General features: G+C 42.4%; 1 protein-coding gene across 2 annotated transcripts; it reads left to right on the forward strand.

Annotated features, from left to right (window-relative positions):
* The first annotated feature begins 276 nt into the window (after nucleotides 1–276).
* On the forward strand, nucleotides 277–18229 carry LOC106854601 (protein spire homolog 1-like). Of its 2 annotated transcripts, none has more exons than XM_088158904.1 (16): nucleotides 277–361; nucleotides 1987–2018; nucleotides 2465–2629; nucleotides 3384–3509; nucleotides 3797–3862; nucleotides 6690–6851; nucleotides 9055–9123; nucleotides 9581–9707; nucleotides 10152–10276; nucleotides 11920–11995; nucleotides 12533–12684; nucleotides 13734–13865; nucleotides 15191–15255; nucleotides 16101–16128; nucleotides 16528–16670; nucleotides 17821–18229. In XM_088158904.1, exons 3-16 carry the CDS (start codon nucleotides 2525–2527, stop codon nucleotides 17990–17992), a joined length of 1548 nt encoding a protein of 515 aa, XP_088015030.1. In that variant the 5' UTR covers nucleotides 277–361; nucleotides 1987–2018; nucleotides 2465–2524; the 3' UTR covers nucleotides 17993–18229. The 2 variants fall into 2 exon arrangements, with proteins under 2 accessions (XP_088015030.1, XP_088015032.1); XM_088158906.1 differs by lacking the exon at nucleotides 277–361 and adding an exon at nucleotides 780–1169 and having other exon boundaries at nucleotides 2465–2647; nucleotides 17821–18222.
* The last annotated feature ends 294 nt before the right edge of the window (nucleotides 18230–18523 follow it).

Genomic DNA, 18523 nt, shown 5'->3' on the forward strand with positions numbered 1-18523 from the left:
CAACCCGCGAAGTGCGGAAAAATCTGCGTGATCGGCTTCATACCAGGAGCAATTCACATCCGAACCAGAGGATACAGTCTTAAGATGCACCAGGGAAGGTTCAGGTTGGACATTACGAAGAATTTCTTCGTAGAAAGAGTGGTCAGACATTGGAATGGACTGCCCAGTGATGGAGTCACCGTCCTTGGGGGTGTTTAAGGAAAGAGCGGACGTGGCACTCAGTGCCAGGGTGTAGCTGACGCTGGTGTTCGGTCACAGATTGGACTCAATGATCTCAGAGGGCTTTTCCCACCCAACTGATCCCGTGATTCTGGGATATCGGCGTTCTGAGCAAGGAAGGGCCCTCTTGCCCACGCCCCAGGTACCCGCCTGGCCATCCCGATCGCTCCATGCTCACGGCCTCTGCTGCTGGAATTTGCCATGGCAGGAGACCGTTGCAGGTGCCGCATGGAGTTGATTGGTGTAATTTATTAGTGTTGTTGGAATGGTTTCCAAAAATTAAAATTATTTTTTGTGGTGTTCTGAGTTCTCCTCCCTCAAGTACAAGATATTTCCTGCCTCTTTACCTCCCTGCCTGAAGTTGAATGTACTCTTTTCCTACTTGCAAACATTGTTGCAGTTAATATATTTGTTAGAAACAAGGGAGTTAAACTGAGGACAATTTTTGTACACTTACTTTCTCTTGATTCCATTTTGCTGTACACTTGCTCTATTCTTTCAGGAAATCTGGTAAAAATACAGATGAAGTCATGTCCCTTTAAAAAGACAGAGCAAAAATTGGCATTAATGGTTGCACCTGTAGGGAAGAGAGATAAGAGTAAACCAAGGGGTAGAACTCATAAAAAGCTGCTGTGAGCACTTGCCCGGCTTGGAAAAGGGAGTTTTAAGCTCCCTGGGCTAAGAGTGGAGGTTAGAAGTGAAAGGAAAAATGGAGCCTCTAGGGTGTGAGCAGACGACTGCAAAGGTCTCTCTAGCTGAGCTTCTGAGGTGTTTTGAACATCCTATAAGTGAGGAGCAAGCCTGGGCTATCTGCTTTCAGTGTTGCAGAAAAATAGAGCAGTTGAGCCAGGAGCTGTCCCCATCCCTCCGTTCTGTGTTCATAAAAGGTTCTGGAAGTATCTTTATCCATGCTGATGGTACTGCTTCCTTCAAGGTCTACCACAAGTCTGGTAAGAGCATAGGTACCTGCAGATGCTAAAGGTTGTTCCCATAACAGGCTGGAATATGAGGACAAAGTAGGGGAAATTTCTTTTCCCCTGCTTTTTTTGTTTTTCTTTTCCCTTCTCTTTTCTGTGTATGCTGTCGTGAAGCTATTTTCCTGCCTATACTTCATTTCAGAGGACTGTAGATGAGTGATAATACAGATGTTTGACCTACTAACTTCTCTAGTAGTGGTCTATTGAGTCATTTGGTTTTAGGGAATAGCTATGATTAACGCTTTCCACCACTTAAATTATTTGAAATAAATAGTCTGAGGCTTTATTATATGTACTGCTCTGTTCATCTTCCAGTGTATGGTTCCTTTGTTATGATAACTCTCACAGCAGATTTATGATTGATACCTTCCATTTTTTGGTCACGAAGTGTAGCCAGCAAGTGATAAAACTCTGGTATGTAGGGCTGGGTTGGGCTGCAGCAGAGGTCAGTGCTAGGCTAATTCTTCAGAGATTAGAGTGAATAGTAAAGAGTAAAGACAAAGATCCTGTGCCTCTCCTGGAGGTTGGATATCAATTAACAAACAACAAAATGCAGCAGCTGTTACTTTGAGCTGATGCTCACAATAACATGAGTCTCCTATGTTGTTTTCCAGGACTGCCCAGATACAGGCCTACTTTCCCCTGGTAGGACTGTCGTTAGTCAGAGGACTTAAGTTACTTTATTAGAAACAATTCTTCCTGTTCCACTCTCTTGAGAAGGATTCTAAAAGCTGTTTATCAATGCCTGTACAGCTGTTTTTCTCCCCTGACCCTCGTTTTTCCCTTTCAGATGTTGGCAGCATTCAGCAGTCAGAGGACAAGGTAAGCCTGTGTCTTTAACTTCATTATGTGTGTAGATACAATCCTGTTGTAATAGAAGGCCTGCTCGGGAGATGCAGATGTCTTGGGAAACTATCAAGGTGCTTGAATTTACTGTGTCCTGTGGGAGTGACTACCCTGCAACCTGGAAAAGGAAACAAAATGCTTGGACTGAACTCAAATAAGACAATGGAACTGGGAAACAATATGCACAGATGCTGTCTACTGTGACATGGGGCACGGTCTTGTCCTAATAACAGATATCTTAGGGGTGCCAGTTAAGGCCATTTAAAAACTTTAAACCAGCTTAAATGGGGGGTATTTCTTATCCTGAGAGATGTGCTCAGTCCTCAGGAACAGAAGAGGGTGCACACGTGGCTGGAAAGTAAGAGCTGTAATGTTCTCCACAATGCTTTGAGGTGCATTGCTTCCTTGGTCTCTGTCTGCAGCTGTTGGAGTACTTGGGAGTGGTGATCTATGAAGCCCTGGACTGGGGAATCAACAGCCAAATGGAGCGAGAACTGAGTGATCCTTTGGAGAAATTGCTGTGCCTCATGTTGAAACTAGATGATGAGGCGACAAAACCACCAGTCACCCTGCAGGATGTTATCAAGGTTTCCTTCTTCCCCCCAGTAAATACAGGAGCTTTAGAGGAGTTGATGGAACAATGCTGTTGACCAAGAGACAAGACCATTTCTGGGGGGGAAAAAAAAGCTGTGTGGGCTGTTGGAGGGCAGAGAGGGAACACTGGCTTTCCCATCACAGGCAAAACCATTAAGACGTTTTGAACATCTTAATTCTTTTGGAAAAGAATTAAGAAGGAAGACTGAGCATGCTCTCCCACAGCTGTCTCTATAAAGTCCTTCTGTACACAGTCTCCAAATTCAATACCTAGAACACTATGGCTATTGAAAGAACTCGCTTTCCGTAGTATTTGGTTTCTGTAAAGGCTGGGATTTGAATGTCTTAACTCAAATATTTTTCTCTCAGCCATAATTTAAAGGTATGAGAAACTTCCCATCCCTCTGTCTGATTAGGGCAGAGAAAGAGAACAGGGCAAGTGACTCCACCTGCTGTGGGTTGTTTTTCTTTGAACTGGAGGCTTCCCCTTTCAGGTGCTTGTTTCAAAGCACACCTTATGGAAAACAAGATATATAAATTACACAGCTACTTCCATTACTGTAGATAAAAGATTGAACATCTTCCTTCTTTGTTCTTCTGTATCTGCAATAGAAAAAAAATATAAAGGAGCAGAGAAGATGATTTTTAACCATGGATTGAAGAAACAGAATCTTGCTTTATTCCATCCTACCATGTTTTATTTTTTTAAATTTCAAGATCTTTTTTAAATAGCTGCACGTCTTTCAGGCCTGTGAGGAGCACTTGTCCAGGCCTTCTGAGGCTACCAGCCATTACGAAATGACCTGTAGGAGTCTGTTTACTGAATATATGGAACTTCAGAAGCTTGTGACCATAATCCAGACCTCCAAAGAGGTATGTTTAGGATTACCCATTAGCTGCTATTCCCTCTACCTTCCCACACTCACCATGTTCTAAAGTAATCTTCTTATTGCACTAGAAATGGAGCACCTGGATGAAGTTCTGTTTTTACAATGTGAATAGCTGTTGTCTCTGGACCATTTTTTTTATTGTAGTATTTGAAAGTTTTTAGGTGTTTGGAGCTTCTAGGTTTTTCAGATAAACATTAGTAATTTATGCTGGATAGATAGGAAATCACTGAAGAGTGTAAAGTGGTGACCTCATGTGCTTGCTTTTCCCAGAGGCTGAGAAAAATGGATGTGGAAGATGGGGTGGAAAATCCCATTCAAAAGAAGAAAACCTGTGATGTAAGAGATTTATTTTCTTCATTATGGGGGACTGGGTTGGCATTGGCTCTCTAAAGCTTTCCATTGATTCTTCTATGAAAAATAGAGCTTAAACACAAATTAAACTGCTTAGATTGTTCAGGAGCCTGAGTAGTTAAAGACTTGTTTGAAAAACAAGCTGGGGAGTGAACTTGAAGTTAAACTATTTCATATGTCAACCTCACATGGACTTCTATTCTACCCAAAGATTGTCTTTGTGGTCCAACTTAAACCACTTCTAAAAATGAAGTTGGAGGCAATCTTAGGAGTAAATGTGCACAAATAGTTGTGCAGGCTGTTTCTTCCCACAAATGAGCCCCAAATTCCAGCTCTTGGCAGGAACTGACACCTGCCAAAAGCAATCTGTTCCTTCCTCATAGCGGGACTGAAAACTCCCAGAAATTTATTCTGTTGTTGGTAGTCCTGGGGTGGACTAGTACACTCTTATTATGTGAGATCTCTGTTGGTCAGGACCTGAAGGCCAGTAGCACTGTCCATCTTTGTGATTGTGCAGCTCCAGCAACTCAAAAGAATGAAGGAGGAGGAGATGTCACTCCTAACTTCTGTGCACTGCCTTTCTTGTCTTTGATTTCTGTGCTTCCATAAATGTTGGACTGTGTGTTTGGGGCAGGGAAAGCAACTTGCTGTGCTTTTTTCAAGGCCCTGCACAGTTAGGGCTTAATCAGAAACAAACAGCACTTCAGGCTGGAGCTCTGCCCAGCATAAACAAATGCTCTGTAGTCTGGAGTCTGTGGAGACAAACAGCAAGCCCCGAGAGACTTGTGGACTCGCTCCCTTTGTCTAAATAGCACTTGCTTTGAAGCATACTCAAACTATTAGTATGAAAATGTTTGTGAAATGTGTGTTTGGGCATATTCTCAATTTTGTGATCTATTAAAATAAACTGGCAAGCTATCTCAAACCACAAACTCATCAACTGCTGTAGCTCTTTTCTGCAGGGAATACATGAATAAATAGATGGGCTTGGCCGTGTGGCCTGAAGGCCAGTGTATCTGGCCTCTGCGCCTTCAGGAGGCATGAATTCCAAAATCTGGATGTCTGTTGTGAATCCTCTGCCTCTAGTTTCCAAGTCCTTAAGCACGAATTGATTGCATTGCTCTGACAATTTTTTGAGTTTAAAATAACCAGGATGCCAGGTTCTCTGGGACTCAAAGGTTAGAGCTGATGTCTTGAGTGGTGCTAAGCAGGTAATGTGCCCTATGAACCACAAAAGAACCACACTTTTTCATGTCAACTGATACAAGACAGATCTTCTGAATTGCAGACCACAACCTGACAGCATGCAGTGTTGTACAGTTTCAGCAGAGCTTATCTGTACATTCCCCAAGTTGATGTTCACTTTGAAATCTAAACAGTGAGACCTGTTAGAAACACGGCTGTTTTGGCACTCACCTGTTGAACTCAAGGTTATGGGTTTAGAGTGTTGTAGCATTTTGTGTTGTGCTGCATAGGCTGTGGAAAGTTTAGGTGACTTTTGACAATACATGAGATGGCAAAAATAGAATAATTGCAGTGATCCAGTCGGTAGGGAAATAAAAGCATGAGTGATACTGATGTCACCAACATCTGAAAAATGTTTTGGGTGTGTAAGTTGCTCTGAAATGGCCAGCTGAAGGCAACTCTTAACCCCGAACTAATGTGGCAATATTACAGTACAGAAGTCTCTCTTCAGGTCATGTCTCTCAGTCAAGTTCAGTCACCATGTGAAATGCAACTCTATAAAGTGCAAATGTCTTGGGATAAGCTAATTCAAAAGTCTTTAGTACTGATGAGTTTATCCAGGGACCTTTGTGTATTCTCCCACACAGTATTAAATGTAGCGTAGGAGATATGGCAAATGTTTGGTCATTCTTTGAGAGTTCTAGTTTTCTGGAGTTGAGGTATGACTACCAAATCTAGGCTAAAACAATCCAACAAAAATTTATCTTCTGAAGGGATAAGTAGAGAGAAGATGCTTCATGCTATAAGTAGAAAAGAGAGAGAAGCCTAAGTCAGATACTTTGTTCTGAGACAGTTTTCTAAAATGTTTTGCTTCTCCTTCACTGTTTATAATACAATGACTTGTTCTTACTCAATTTGCCACTGGGATCTAGATAAGATGTTGATTTAGCACTTCCATCACAATGTTGTCTAAACATGCTATCGAGTTGATTACTTTTTTTTCCTGTCTTTAACTTTTGTTAGGTTATAATGCATGCCTGAACATCTTTAAATACTAGTATAGAAACAGGATGAGCAGATGTCAGGGTTTTTAGCTTGTGTCTCTAGGCTGAGACTGCTAACCTATGCTGCTGCAAAGTATGAGATCCTTTGTCTACTTGTCTTCCTCTTTTGTCTCTGGACACTTCAACCCTTGGTTTTCTGAAAATGTTGAGGATTTTAATGGTAAGATTTGGGATTTCATTCCCAGTGTTTTCTAGGATCCAGTAATATAAAAACACTCTGGCACCTGGAGCACTTGCAGAAAGAAAATAGGTCTTTATTTACCTGGCAGCAAAAGCTGTATTTTGCTGAAGTACATCCATAAAGTTAATGACAAATTTTGGGAATGAGCCTGGTAAGCCAACTACAAGTTTCCTTGTTGTAAATTAACTTCTGCAAAGAAAAGCAATTTTCTGCTGTGGTGCTGCACCCTGATCTGGAAGTGAGTAGAAAGGCACATTAAGGACACAATTTTGTGTTTCTGAATGACTTCAGCTGCTAAGTGTGCCCTGTTACATGGAGGGAAGGGATGCTGCTCTGGGAGTGCTAGCCAGCTACTGACTTGAACCTTGCTGGTTTCTCCAAGGCATCCCCATGGCCCAGTGTCATCTGTGAGCTGCAGAGTGGTGTGAGGCTGCGCAAGGCCGCTGAGCGACAGTGGCATTCTGTGTCTCCAAAAGAACGTGTTCGCTCTCCCTATGAGCTACTTTTGGATGACATTCAGCACAAGAGGTACACCCTGCGGAAGGTGAGTGACTCGAGTCAACAGGCAACTTTGGAAACATCTGCTCTACTTTGTTTCTGAGCAGTATGTGTTGAGACCTTGTCTCCAAAGGCATATCTTTTTCAAAGGTACATTGATGTCCAGAAGTGTCTGGGGTTTCCTCTCAGCTGCAGCTCAACATTAGATCACCCTGTTAGTCCACCCAAGTACTTAATTTCCAGTAACTTTTTAAGTCAGAGTAGCCACAATTTCATGAACTGCTATAGTAAAGCTCTTCTCCCTCCAGGATCAACCACTCGCTTCCCTGCAGCAGTCATGCTGCCCTGTGCACAACAGTTTCATGGAACATACTTTTGCTTCCTTGTGCTTTCCATCTTGGACACTTGTGTCCTTCCAGGCTCCTTGAGTTGAGCTGTGCCTGGAATCTTTTACTTGTTGCTGTGCCTTCCATGATGCTGTGGTGTGTATGCAAGTGCAAAAGCACTTTTGATACAGTTCTCTGCTCAGCCTCAGGCAGAGGCCTTTTGGCAGTGCACTCAGCTGTTGCAGGAATTTAGTCAGGTAAAAAATGTTGAGCCCCTCACAGGGAGGGGCAGAGACTTCCACCTTCACCACTTGTTTGGTGAAGATGACCAGATACAAAAATGTCTGGGGTGTCTCTAAAGGCTTGTGATGCTCTTTGCTTGCTGCAGCTTGAGCTGGGAATGATGAGCAGATCTAAAACATTGGCACAAGGCCTTGTGGCATTGGCATGCTTTGCAAACAGACGTCTTGGCAGAAGATGAGACACAATTCTTTTTGTAATAAAGAGTGGTATTACAAAAAGTGAAAACTTTGTATACTGCACTAGACATCAGCTGCTTTTCCTCTTTGTTGGCATTGCTAGAGTATAGAAGGTTTAAAAGCTTCAGCTAAACCATGCTCCTCCATAAAATTGCAGCTCTTGCTTAGTTTGACTGTGGCTCCAGCCTCAAGGTAATGCTATGTCATGTGTTTGGAAGTATCTTGAGGGATATGTAAATTAATAGTATTGGTAAGGAGATAGTGCATCATAGCTAACTTGTATTCCTTGAAATGTACTGTGTATCAATGCACTGTGCAGTACAGAACTGTAACTCAAGGTGGCAGGATGATCTAGGTCTTGATTTTTTTTAATTTCTGTTTTTTCTTTTTGGTAGCTTTTTCTTTGGTCCACAAGAAGCACAAGCATGTTTGAAAAGTAGTAGTCAGAAATGCTGAAAGAAAGCAGAGTGCTACTGCTCAGGTCTTTGTGAAGGCTCTTAAACAAGGATTTCTCCATCTGCAAAGCTATTTTAAAGCTTCTCTAGCAAACAGTGGTCTAATTTGCAAATGAATGAAAGCACAGCTAGTGTGGGGAGCTGTAGTGATGTTCTACCTGCACTTCCATGTGTTCTGAAGTTGTACACACAAGTGAAAGTAAATGGCATAGCCTCAAAATCCAATGAGTGAATAAGGCAGCTAAAGACATTAATGTGCAATTGACTTTTTTGTCAGTTCTCCCTTGTGCAGCAAGTGCAGGGCTTTATGCTTCACATGAATATCTGCCCTGCAATTCTATCTTGTTACTGTTCCTAGTTTGTTAGGCTGTAAGCCAGTCTCTAGGACTCTTACTAATGAATACAGCTGCCTGCTGCTACAGTTCTTGTTACAGTCCTGTTAACCCATTCAGTTGCTCTCTTTCCTGGAGCCAAGCTTTTACTGATGAATATGATATGACCATGTTGCACTCCTGACATTAATATCTGAGTACAGTGTTTTCTAGCTGCTTCTCAGAGCAGTTAATGAGCTGTTCGGACTAGAAGGCTTTGTGGTCCTTGTGCAAGCCTCTAAGGGCTGTGCAGTTCTGACTGCCTCTGCTTTGCCACAGGCAAATGTTTCCCTACCAAAACCCCACATAAGGAAATGTCATCATTCTACACTTCCCAGCTCCTTGTTTTGTTTTGGGTAGGGTTGTTTGTTTCGTGAGGAGGGTTATGTTTGTTTGGGGAGTTGGTTTTTGTTATGTTGTGTTTTTTGTTTGTTTGTTTGTTTTTTTAAGTGGGGAGGTTTTTGTTTGTTTTGGACTTTTGTTTTGTTTTTTAATGCCTCCTCCACCTCCCCTGTTCCCAAATTCTGAGTTGTATCATTCTCTGTGCCACTGAAGGGCAGAACGTACAAGGAACAGAGAAATTTCTTGATTTCTTAAGCATCACTTCTTCTCTTTCAGATGACTATCAAGCAAAAGCACAGGGCCCTCAAAGTTGATGTAGCTGCTCTCAAGCCTCATCTAAAGCCGGTAGGTGACCTGGTGATGCATCTGATGATGGCAAAACAAGGTAACAGGACATTTTGAAGGAGTATAAAGCTAATACCTTAGCTACTGGTTTGTGTTTGGTAGGAGGTTATATTAACCATACTTAACTTTTGAATAGACTTTCCTGCCAAACATGGTACTGGAAAAATGGGAGTTGACATCTTTGAAGAAGAAAGATGATCTTCCTATTTCTTCTACTGCTTCTTTGATTTGCAACATTTTGTGGTCTTGAAAGAGCTCCTGGAGTTCTTAATTTCAAATTTGAGACTAAAGTATTCTATGGTGCATAGTGCTGAAGGCTGTCTCGTGTGCAGGGCCCAGTGCCCTCTTGGGTGACAAGCACGTATAAAATAGTGCCATTGCTGATGCAGTTGTTCTGTCACCACCAGTCTCCTTGTTCTCTCCAATGGCTCTTTGTGGTGCTATGCTTTGCCTGCAGATGTTGAAGGTGAAGCTGAAACAGAGTGTGCCACAGGAGCCTAGGTGGCATGAACAGCTCATGGCAGAAGTAAAACAGCCACAGAAGCTTTGGGCAGCAGCACAGGAAAAGAGGAGCAGGCCCAAAGGTACCTGCTATAGAGCGACCTAGCAAGCAAGCAAGTGAAGTCAGCATTGGCTAAAAATAATAGATGGCCTTGGAAATTAAAGCCCACTTATCTTTTCAATAACATTTGTAATGTAAGGGGCAGGGAGGAATACAAATTTTGTGTGATAGAGGTGGTATGGCATAAGAATAGCTATTTCTAAAAAATCTGTTTGTGGCTTATTAAGACTCAAAACATGTTTTAACTTGCCCTACATTTTATGGATGTTCAAATGTATCTGCCTACTAAGTGAGATTACAGGATTTTGACCATCACCTAAGAATAAAAGATTATGTAACTACCAGGACAAAGCCTGGCTAAATCTCAAATTCCAATGTGTGGGTATCAAATTTGTCGTTTTCTTGTCCCAGCTGTATCTCATTTAGTCTGTGAGTATGGACCTTTTGTTCTCCCTCTCCCCTGCAGAAATGCTTGTGGAATCAAATACTGCCTTGAATTCTCCAAGCGACAATTTCTTACATCTCCAAGATGCCAGTACTGAGTTTCAAGTTGCCAGTGCTAGAACACAGCATCTGGGAGCAGGAGCTCAGGTAAGGCTTTAGGTGAAAGGACTACGGAGAGGCATGCATACTTCAGAAGTTAGAGCTGCAAGCATATACACAGCCTGGAAGGGCAGGAACAAATCCTAATGTAGGAAATCTTGTCTCAAAAGTGAATGTGGTACTACTGGGTTCGCTGAAGTCCTTTCCCCCACAGAAGCTCATTTCATCTTCAACACTTCTGTTTGTGGCATGACTGCAGCCTATAGGTAAGGATCTCTCTGACCAGTGACAGCATCCAAGGGAATGGCCTGAAGATGAGTCAGGGGAGGTTTAAGTTAGTGATTAGGAAAAGGTTTTTTACCTGCAGGGTGGTTGGGCACTGAAATTGTTGTCACAGCACCAAGCCCGACAGAACTCAAGAGGCATTTGGACAATGCTCTCAAGCACATGGTGTGAGTCTTGGGGTGGTCCTGTGCAAGGGCAAGTGTTGAACTTTGATGATCCTTCTGGGTCCCAACTCAGGATATTCTATGATTCTACAGAACGGAAGTCTGCTCTGGTCTCTTAAAACTAGATCCTGCAGAAGTTAAAATAGCATGGGAGTCTGGCCAATATGGACCAGAATAGTCCCACTCTTACCTCACAGGCATTTGATGCTAGGTATATTGACATATTTTGATTTCATGTGGTATGTGAGCTCACAGAAAAAATTTAATGATGTATTTTGAGGAAGGAACTTGATGGGTGAATTCCCACTTGTCTGTCTGTGGAGTTATTTTGAGAGCACTGTTCTTCAGTAAAACACAATACACAGTCTTTGGGTTCTTTAACTCCTGGCTCTGTCATGAAAAGCTTGACTGCTTGATTCTGGGATTCAGTCTGAGCATATTCCAAAATTCTGTGGAACAGAACTTAGGCCCTAACACATCATGTCTAGCATAGATTCTCTGCCATACAAACAGGAATCTGTTTTCTGTAAATAGTTCTGTGTGAAATGCAGTTGCCTAGCTGAGGAAAACAGATATTAATTATAAAAGCAGAAAATCTTTGCTATATTTGCCCCAGTCTGAGCTACTTGTAGGAATGTTCAGCATTTGAGAACACAGTGGTTGATGTATTACTGCTAACTAGAAAGACTTTCATATGGACACTAATATAATCAAGTTTGTTTTCTGCTTTTCTAGGCAAGGTAGAAACTATGCTGTTGAGATAAAGCATTGGGTTTGAGTTAATGAGTTGGGTTAGTTGTTGAACTGTTGGGCTAGTCTCTTGAACTGTTCTCCAGTGTTGCTACATGTGAGCTGGAGCCAAGAATATGGTTCCGATACATTCCATGGGTTGTGTGGGGAGGATTTTGCAAAGCTGGTCCCTGAACAGATGAAACTTTAGTACTATTATCCATTATTGGACTTGGGCAAGAGAGAGAACAGGTGAATTGGAAATCTCAATAGCTTGGCTGGAATTTCTTAGCTGTGAAGTACAGGGGTAATTAACTTTATATTCCAAGAATAAATAAAAAATTTCTCAATGTACTCCATTGATTTTTCTCTCTGTTCCATTTTTGGCTGAGCCTTGAACATTTCTGATCACTCGTGGGCATCCTGGGTTTTGTTAAGCAGCAGTACTTCTGATGAAGTGGCCTTGGTGTCTCTTCCATGGAGACTATGAACATCCTGTTCTCTGGTCCACAGGAAACCATTCCCAAGCTGCCTGCCAGCACCTTCCTTCCCTCCACCAGGCCATCAGGAGTATCCTGCATCAGCACAGGTCAGTGCACTTCTGGCTGGACATCTAAACCAGGTGACAGAGTGGCCTGATGGGCTCCCAAACCTTTTGGCTGGGCTCAATGTACACTTCTTTAATCACCTGAAGATACTTTGCAGGAGAAGTTCCAATACTAAATAAAGAATCTGGGGAGGTGCCCTTAGAAAATCGTTTCTCTGCAGTTGACTGAGGCCTACATAGCTCCTGCAGCTTCAAAACAATGATTGCATGTTCCCAAAGGCCTTACTGGAATTTGCAGTAAAAGCTAAATGAGTGGTTTGAATATTCAAGTAGAAAGTGCAGCACTTCATTTTATTAGACTAAATGGTGCTAATGAAGCCTCATCAGTACCTACTGACAGGCATAATTACTGTAACTTCTGCTTTTTTTGTGATCTTAGCAGATGGGTTGGAGGGGGAGAGGTGTAAGTCTTGCTATCTTCAGAAGGCAGCGTAGTGCTCTTGAATGTTCAGCTTTCAGGGTGAATACTTAGAAACTGACAGTGGGTTTTCTGCACCCTAAAACTCTCTTCTTATCCAGATCTCACTGCAAATTGCACATCTCTTCCCATGAGTGCACCCACACCAGGAGACATTAAGCCTAAGCATTTCCTGACCGTTGGCCAACAACAGCTGCCTCCTTACAGAGGAAGGTCCAAATCTTTAGAGAGAGGCCTTCAAAGCAAGGAGCTTGTAAGTCCAACATGCCAGCAAGCAGCCCTGGTCTGATACATCTGGTAATGACTCGCACCTTGATCCTCATGAAAGCTCTATGGGTTTTGTCTTGGGACATATGGTATACCCATCTGAAGTTGGTATGTTCTTCTCTCCTTGGAGACAGCTTAAGAGAAGACTGGATGCTGTAGTATCCTTGCAGTGGCTTCTCCCTTTGAATGATATGAAATTAGGTTGTTTCTCATACAAGAAGAGAATAATACCATAACATTACTTGAAAGTGTCCATCAAGCCCTTCCTCAAGCAGACTGTAATTGAGAGTGAGACTATCCCACTTTCTTCATGTCCCTTCCTTCTCTCTGTATTCTGATGTGCTCACAAGTATCTTTTAAGCTGCAGTAAAGGGCAATAAGTAGCTAACAAAATGTGGCCAGCACAGCATCAGTGACTTTTAAATGTATAATATAAGTAGAACTGAAGTTATCAGGCTTTGAATGATGGTTGGGGAATAAACTGGGGTCTGTGTGCTTCTATGCAACCCTCTGAATTATGGCCTCACCCTGTTGTGCCCTTGTCTCTTTCCTTCTGCATCCCTCCTTGCCCCACCTTGGCAAGTTTCTAACTGACTTCTCTGATACCTCTTTGTTCAGTAATGTGGTTGGGGATGCAGGTGTGTTAGGGACTAAAGCACAGTTATCTCTCCTGGTTGACCATGAGACCACAACTTCCATTTGTATGGGGCCAGTAGGTTTTGGGCAAGAGTGTTGTGCTGTGGAAAGGAATTTGTATCCAGGAGAGGCCAAGGTGGTATCTGTTCTGGGGCCCGTTCCAAAGGGTAAAATGTCTCAAAGGAATCTGCTTGAAAACTGTAGCAACCACTCATCTGCCTGTAGTAGTTTCTCTGCTAGTATTGTCAAAGAGTCAGTCACCTGATACTCCCCATCAAAAGCAAAACAGGGTTTTGGAGAAAAATGTTCCTGATCCTTTGGGACCCAGTTTTGAGATGACCTCCCCAAAGAGCTGCCTTCTTCAACTTTATCTGATGTTTAACTTCTGTCTTTCAATAGGACTGTCCCTTTCCTACCAAGTGGCTGTCACCAACCATTGCTGAGCTGATTGGAACCAGATATGCAATGATGGTGCTGGAAGGGCAAGGCCTCTTCCAAGGAGGTAGTGATGGTGTCTTTCCAAGAGCAAAGGTATGTCTCTCCTTCTCTTTCTGCTGCCTTTGCCTTTTCAAAAGCTGGCTGGTTTCATGGCCCTCAGTGCTGAACTGCAGAGGCACCCTCTGCCTCACATTATCCTGTTCATAACAGCTGATCTGTGTTTGGCCCTAGGCTGGAAAAATTTTTTAGTATTTGTGCAGTGATGGCTTCTAATCTAGTTTAAGCTGTGTAAATTGCCTAGAAAGTAGCCCAGCCTTTGCTTCTTGCTTCTTGTCTGATTTCCATGCAAGGAGAGCTGACTGCTGTCAGCTGACCATTGGTCAGCTCTGAAATCCCGAAGTAAATAGTTGGGATTTGGTACTGTTAAACAGTGAAACAGGCGCTTGACTCAGGCTCCCACACGAGTTGTGCTGACTCAAACCACCTTGCCAAGTGGACATGAAGGTGCAGGAGATGAGAGGAACAGGGAAGAAGCTGTATAGCTCAGGGCTGTTGGTTTCACGTTTATCGACTTCTGGCTTATTCCCGAATCTCCTCTAGAGGAGGTGTGGCAACCACCCCTCCAGAGCAGACGTCTGTCTGAAGTGCAGGCCCTTTGCAACACAGATGTGATGAAGTCTGTGTTTCTTGGCTTTTGGGTCATTTTTCTGCACTGATTTGTTTAGCAGTATGGACAGAGTCAAAGGTTCTACTAGCAGAGCCATGCTACTTCCACAAGCTATCTGATGCTCCTGAGACTGAATCCTTGTTTTCTTCTCACCTTCTGACCCTGCTTTAACTTGCCTGCTCTATGACTATTCTAAAATTACTTTCTTACCCACTGCTTATTTTTTAGCTTTCCTCAAGTTGTATTTCTCAAGATAATACCACTTCTGACTGCCAGCTGTGTATGAATGTGCTCTTTTTTATAAAGTTCAAGTGACTCATCAGCTTCCTTATGACTCATTTTTTGCTTCAGGATTGAATTCAAATTTGCCCTGATTTAATCTCTTTGGGATTGCTACAGTCTACCTCAAAGAATGTCTCTCTTCTTCCCTCTCTCTTAACTAGCTACTGTTACACTCTTGCACAATACAGCTATTGTTTGCTCAAGAGCCTTTTTTTAAACTCCTGTTGTCTGGCAGCTGCCCCAAACCTCTGCACTATAAAAACACTGGCCTACAAGTAAGAATATTTTTTTTGCCTTTTTAGCTTTTAATTCCTGTGTCTTTGCTATCCTTTATTGGACCTCCGTTATTGTATATGAAACTAAAGCCTTTAGAAGGTTTGTTTACGTTCTTGCTCTTTGGCAAGCAGTGGATACTGTTGGTACAAAGATGTTTCCCATTTGCATTCACAGATAACTTTCCTTTCCACAGATCTGTTTCAGCTGCCATAAGCAGATGTTTCTTAAGTGGCCTTACAACTGTTACCTCTGCAGCAGGTGAGCTGGTACAAAAGGACTGAATGAGGAGGGAGAAAAGATTGAAAGAACAGTGGTGAGAATTCTCAGTATTCATCAGTTGTACTACTGGATAGGAACAGGTTGCTGAGCCCTTCAGCTTTGCCTTACTGCACAAACTAGGCTGAAGTGTCTACAGCTGGGAAGGATGTGGAAAATCTTGTCTCTGAAATAGTATCTCCATTTTAAATCTTAGTATTAAGTCAGCAATAGACAAATTTCCTGTGCCAGTATTAAATTAGTTTCTCTGAGATCACCCTCTGTGTTTTGCTCTAAAGGTTTGCTCTAACTTCAGCTAAGGGCTTGAACAGGTTCTGGGAGAGGGTCTACACCAGAATCTTTTGTTGAGGACTGAAAATGAGAACTCCAGACCTCTTGACTGGGAAAGGAGTTGAGCCTACTTGTATCCACTTATTTGTCAGGGGCCTTCTGTTCATGGGAGAGTGAGAGATGAACTTCAGGCTCATTAAGGCTCACTTAAATCTATTTGAAGCTGTTTTGAAACACTGAATTGATTATAAGCAGCAAGTAAACAACCACTGGAAATTGAGCAACTGTCTGGTGGTAGTGCTGGGTGAAGCATAATGAACATTTGCAGATAAAGGCTTGAAGCTATGGATGTTGACACATTTCAGATGACTTAAACTACCAGAAATAGGAAGGCTGGCAAACTGAACAGTGGAGTTCTCAGCTTGCTCACTTTGCCATCAAATGATTCTGCCACAATCATGAATTCAGACTTACTTGGGGATGTCCCCTGTAGCTGCAACATTGGTATCTGCTGAGCTTTACTCAAGTGATTATGCTGGAGACTTTTTTTCTTTCAGGGTTGTCTGCCGTGACTGCTGCATTAAGGCAAGTCTAGTCTTTAAAACAGCATATGGGATTTTTACATTTTCTGCTTTCCCTCTTCCTCACTTAGTCGTAAGAAGCTTTTCTTCATCCCATTGATACCTCAAATCTACTCTCTAGCTTGTTTCTAAGAAAATAGAAGAGGGAATAGTATGAGGTGTAAAAGTGGCCAGGGTGACACAGATATCTCTTGTCAGCTAATGCAACTCTGGTTCTTCTTTCTTTCATCCTGTGTAAAGTGTTGGGATTACACTGGACTCTTTCTACACAAGAGTCAGGAAGTTCACTGCATTAATGTCTACCTTTTAATTGCACCAATAAATCAATTGCATGGCATGCAAACTCTCGTGCTAAGGAGATGTGTTTCCCTGAGAACTCAGGTGACTTGTGTTGTGATTCTAGATGTCCATGCCCTTCAGAACATGTGTACATCTCCCACTTCAATTCTTAAAATTTTTGAGACTCTCCAGAGAGGAGGACCCAGCTACTCAAGAGCAGAAGAGCTCTGAGTTATTACATGAAATAAAGCACCAGCAGTATTTTGGGTAAGCTGAGGCAGGGTTGTTCTATTTTTCACCTTGAAAGATGTCACCAGTTACTTATGCAAAGATACAAATATGCAGATAGCAGTATATAATATTGGGCTGGTCCACTGAATGTTCTGTTTAATGACTGGTTTTAGCTACTGGTCTAACTAGTCCACAGTTCTCTGGAAGTATTGTGGATTTTAGATGACCCAAAGGGAGGAAGTGTAGGTGCTCTGAAATGCATTTTCGATTTTAATTATCAGATTTGTGATTTGTGGATTTAGAAGTTTCCATATTAGCCCAGACATAGACGGTTCCTTGTAATAGCTTCACAGTATGAGAATTTCCAGACCCCATCATATTCTATCCCCCACAGCTGGAGGTCTGTCACTACAACCCTGGAGTAGCCCCTTTCGACTTACACATGAAATATCCTAATTGTGGCTCAGGTATAACTAGCTGAACAGTGATGCCACAAATGATTTCTCAGTCCCTCCATGCATATACAGATCCTTTCCTTTTTGATCCCTGAAAATGAATTATTCCAAAAAGAGCTTTTGACAGTTCTGAGTGAAAAAGACAGACAACGTGCATGTAAGTGCAATATACAGGACTGAAAACATACATTATCTCTTCTTATGTTCTCTTATTTCCAAAGCAGTTAAATTTTCTACTGGGTAAACTGGTAGCTTCTTTTTCTTCCTGTGAAACCATTCTTTAATGTAGCCAGAATAAAGACACAGTAGTTTCTAGTTCTAAGGGTGGTACTTCAGTTGCCAAAAAGCAGGAGTAGTGTTCATTACTGAAGTTAAGTGCATGGGGCAGGCAGTGGTTTGGTCTGTGTTGAAATGCAAGTGCTGCAGAAGAGGCCTGAGAGACTGCATTACTGTCATACTGCAAGATGGCAAAAAAAAAAAAAAAAGCTACTGCATGAGGATGCAGTCATAACCTTGGACTAGACACAGATATCTATTAGCCCTTTGGCTAATAGATAAGAGGTGTCAGTAAATAAAGCTAGTCTGGTGCTTTTTAGCCTTCCTAAGTGGTGCTGATGCCTCTTTTGAACCTATGCATTTGGCTAAATCACTTAGCAGCCTGGGAGAGGGGTGCCCTCTAACAGAAACCTGGGTCAGCTTTCCTGCTTTTGTTTTTCTCTCTGCCCCTCCAGTGTACCTGTTGTTCTGGAGCCCCGTGGACTAGTACAGCCTCTGTGCTGTTACACAAGGACCATGGCAGACTGGCTGACTGCAGACATCTGTACATGGTGTGAGCAATACCTGTTGAATGTGGCTTCCAGTCAACAGCACAACATCCCTCTCAGGAGAATTTCCTGGGCTTGAACCAAACTGGAATGATTCTACCATACATTTCTGCTGTCACTTGTTATGTACCTGAAATAAATGAAACAGCTTTATGCACCTACTGATATAAAGGGCTAAATGAAAGACCTCCCTGCTGGTTAGTCTAAGCAGGAAGCACAGTTAACAGTTCTGTATTGTGAAGTGTTCTAAAGCTTGGTGGGTTTTAGATTTTAATTCTTTTTATGTGTCTTGGGGAAAATAAATGTTGAAGCACTATCATGCCTCTAGCATTTCTTTCTTTGCACCTGCAGCTGTCATTGTTCTGTGGCATTTTTTGCATTCATTGCTGAGCAGACTTCATCCAATGTACTGAGCACAGGCAAACTTTTAACCAAACCCCCCCCCATTTGTGAGAGGCCTGGAAAGTGGAGCTCTCAGTTATGTGACCATATCACTCTGCATTTTGCAAACACTCCTTCCTGACTACTCATAACACTTAAAGCGGCTTTGATGCATGTAAAATGGCAGTGATAGCGGCTCTGTCTGCTTGCATTAGGAAGCAGATTTGAT

This window comes from Sturnus vulgaris, chromosome 2 (genome assembly GCF_052056855.1).
Source record: "Sturnus vulgaris isolate bStuVul1 chromosome 2, bStuVul1.hap1, whole genome shotgun sequence".
NCBI classification, from domain to species: Eukaryota; Metazoa; Chordata; class Aves; order Passeriformes; family Sturnidae; genus Sturnus; species Sturnus vulgaris.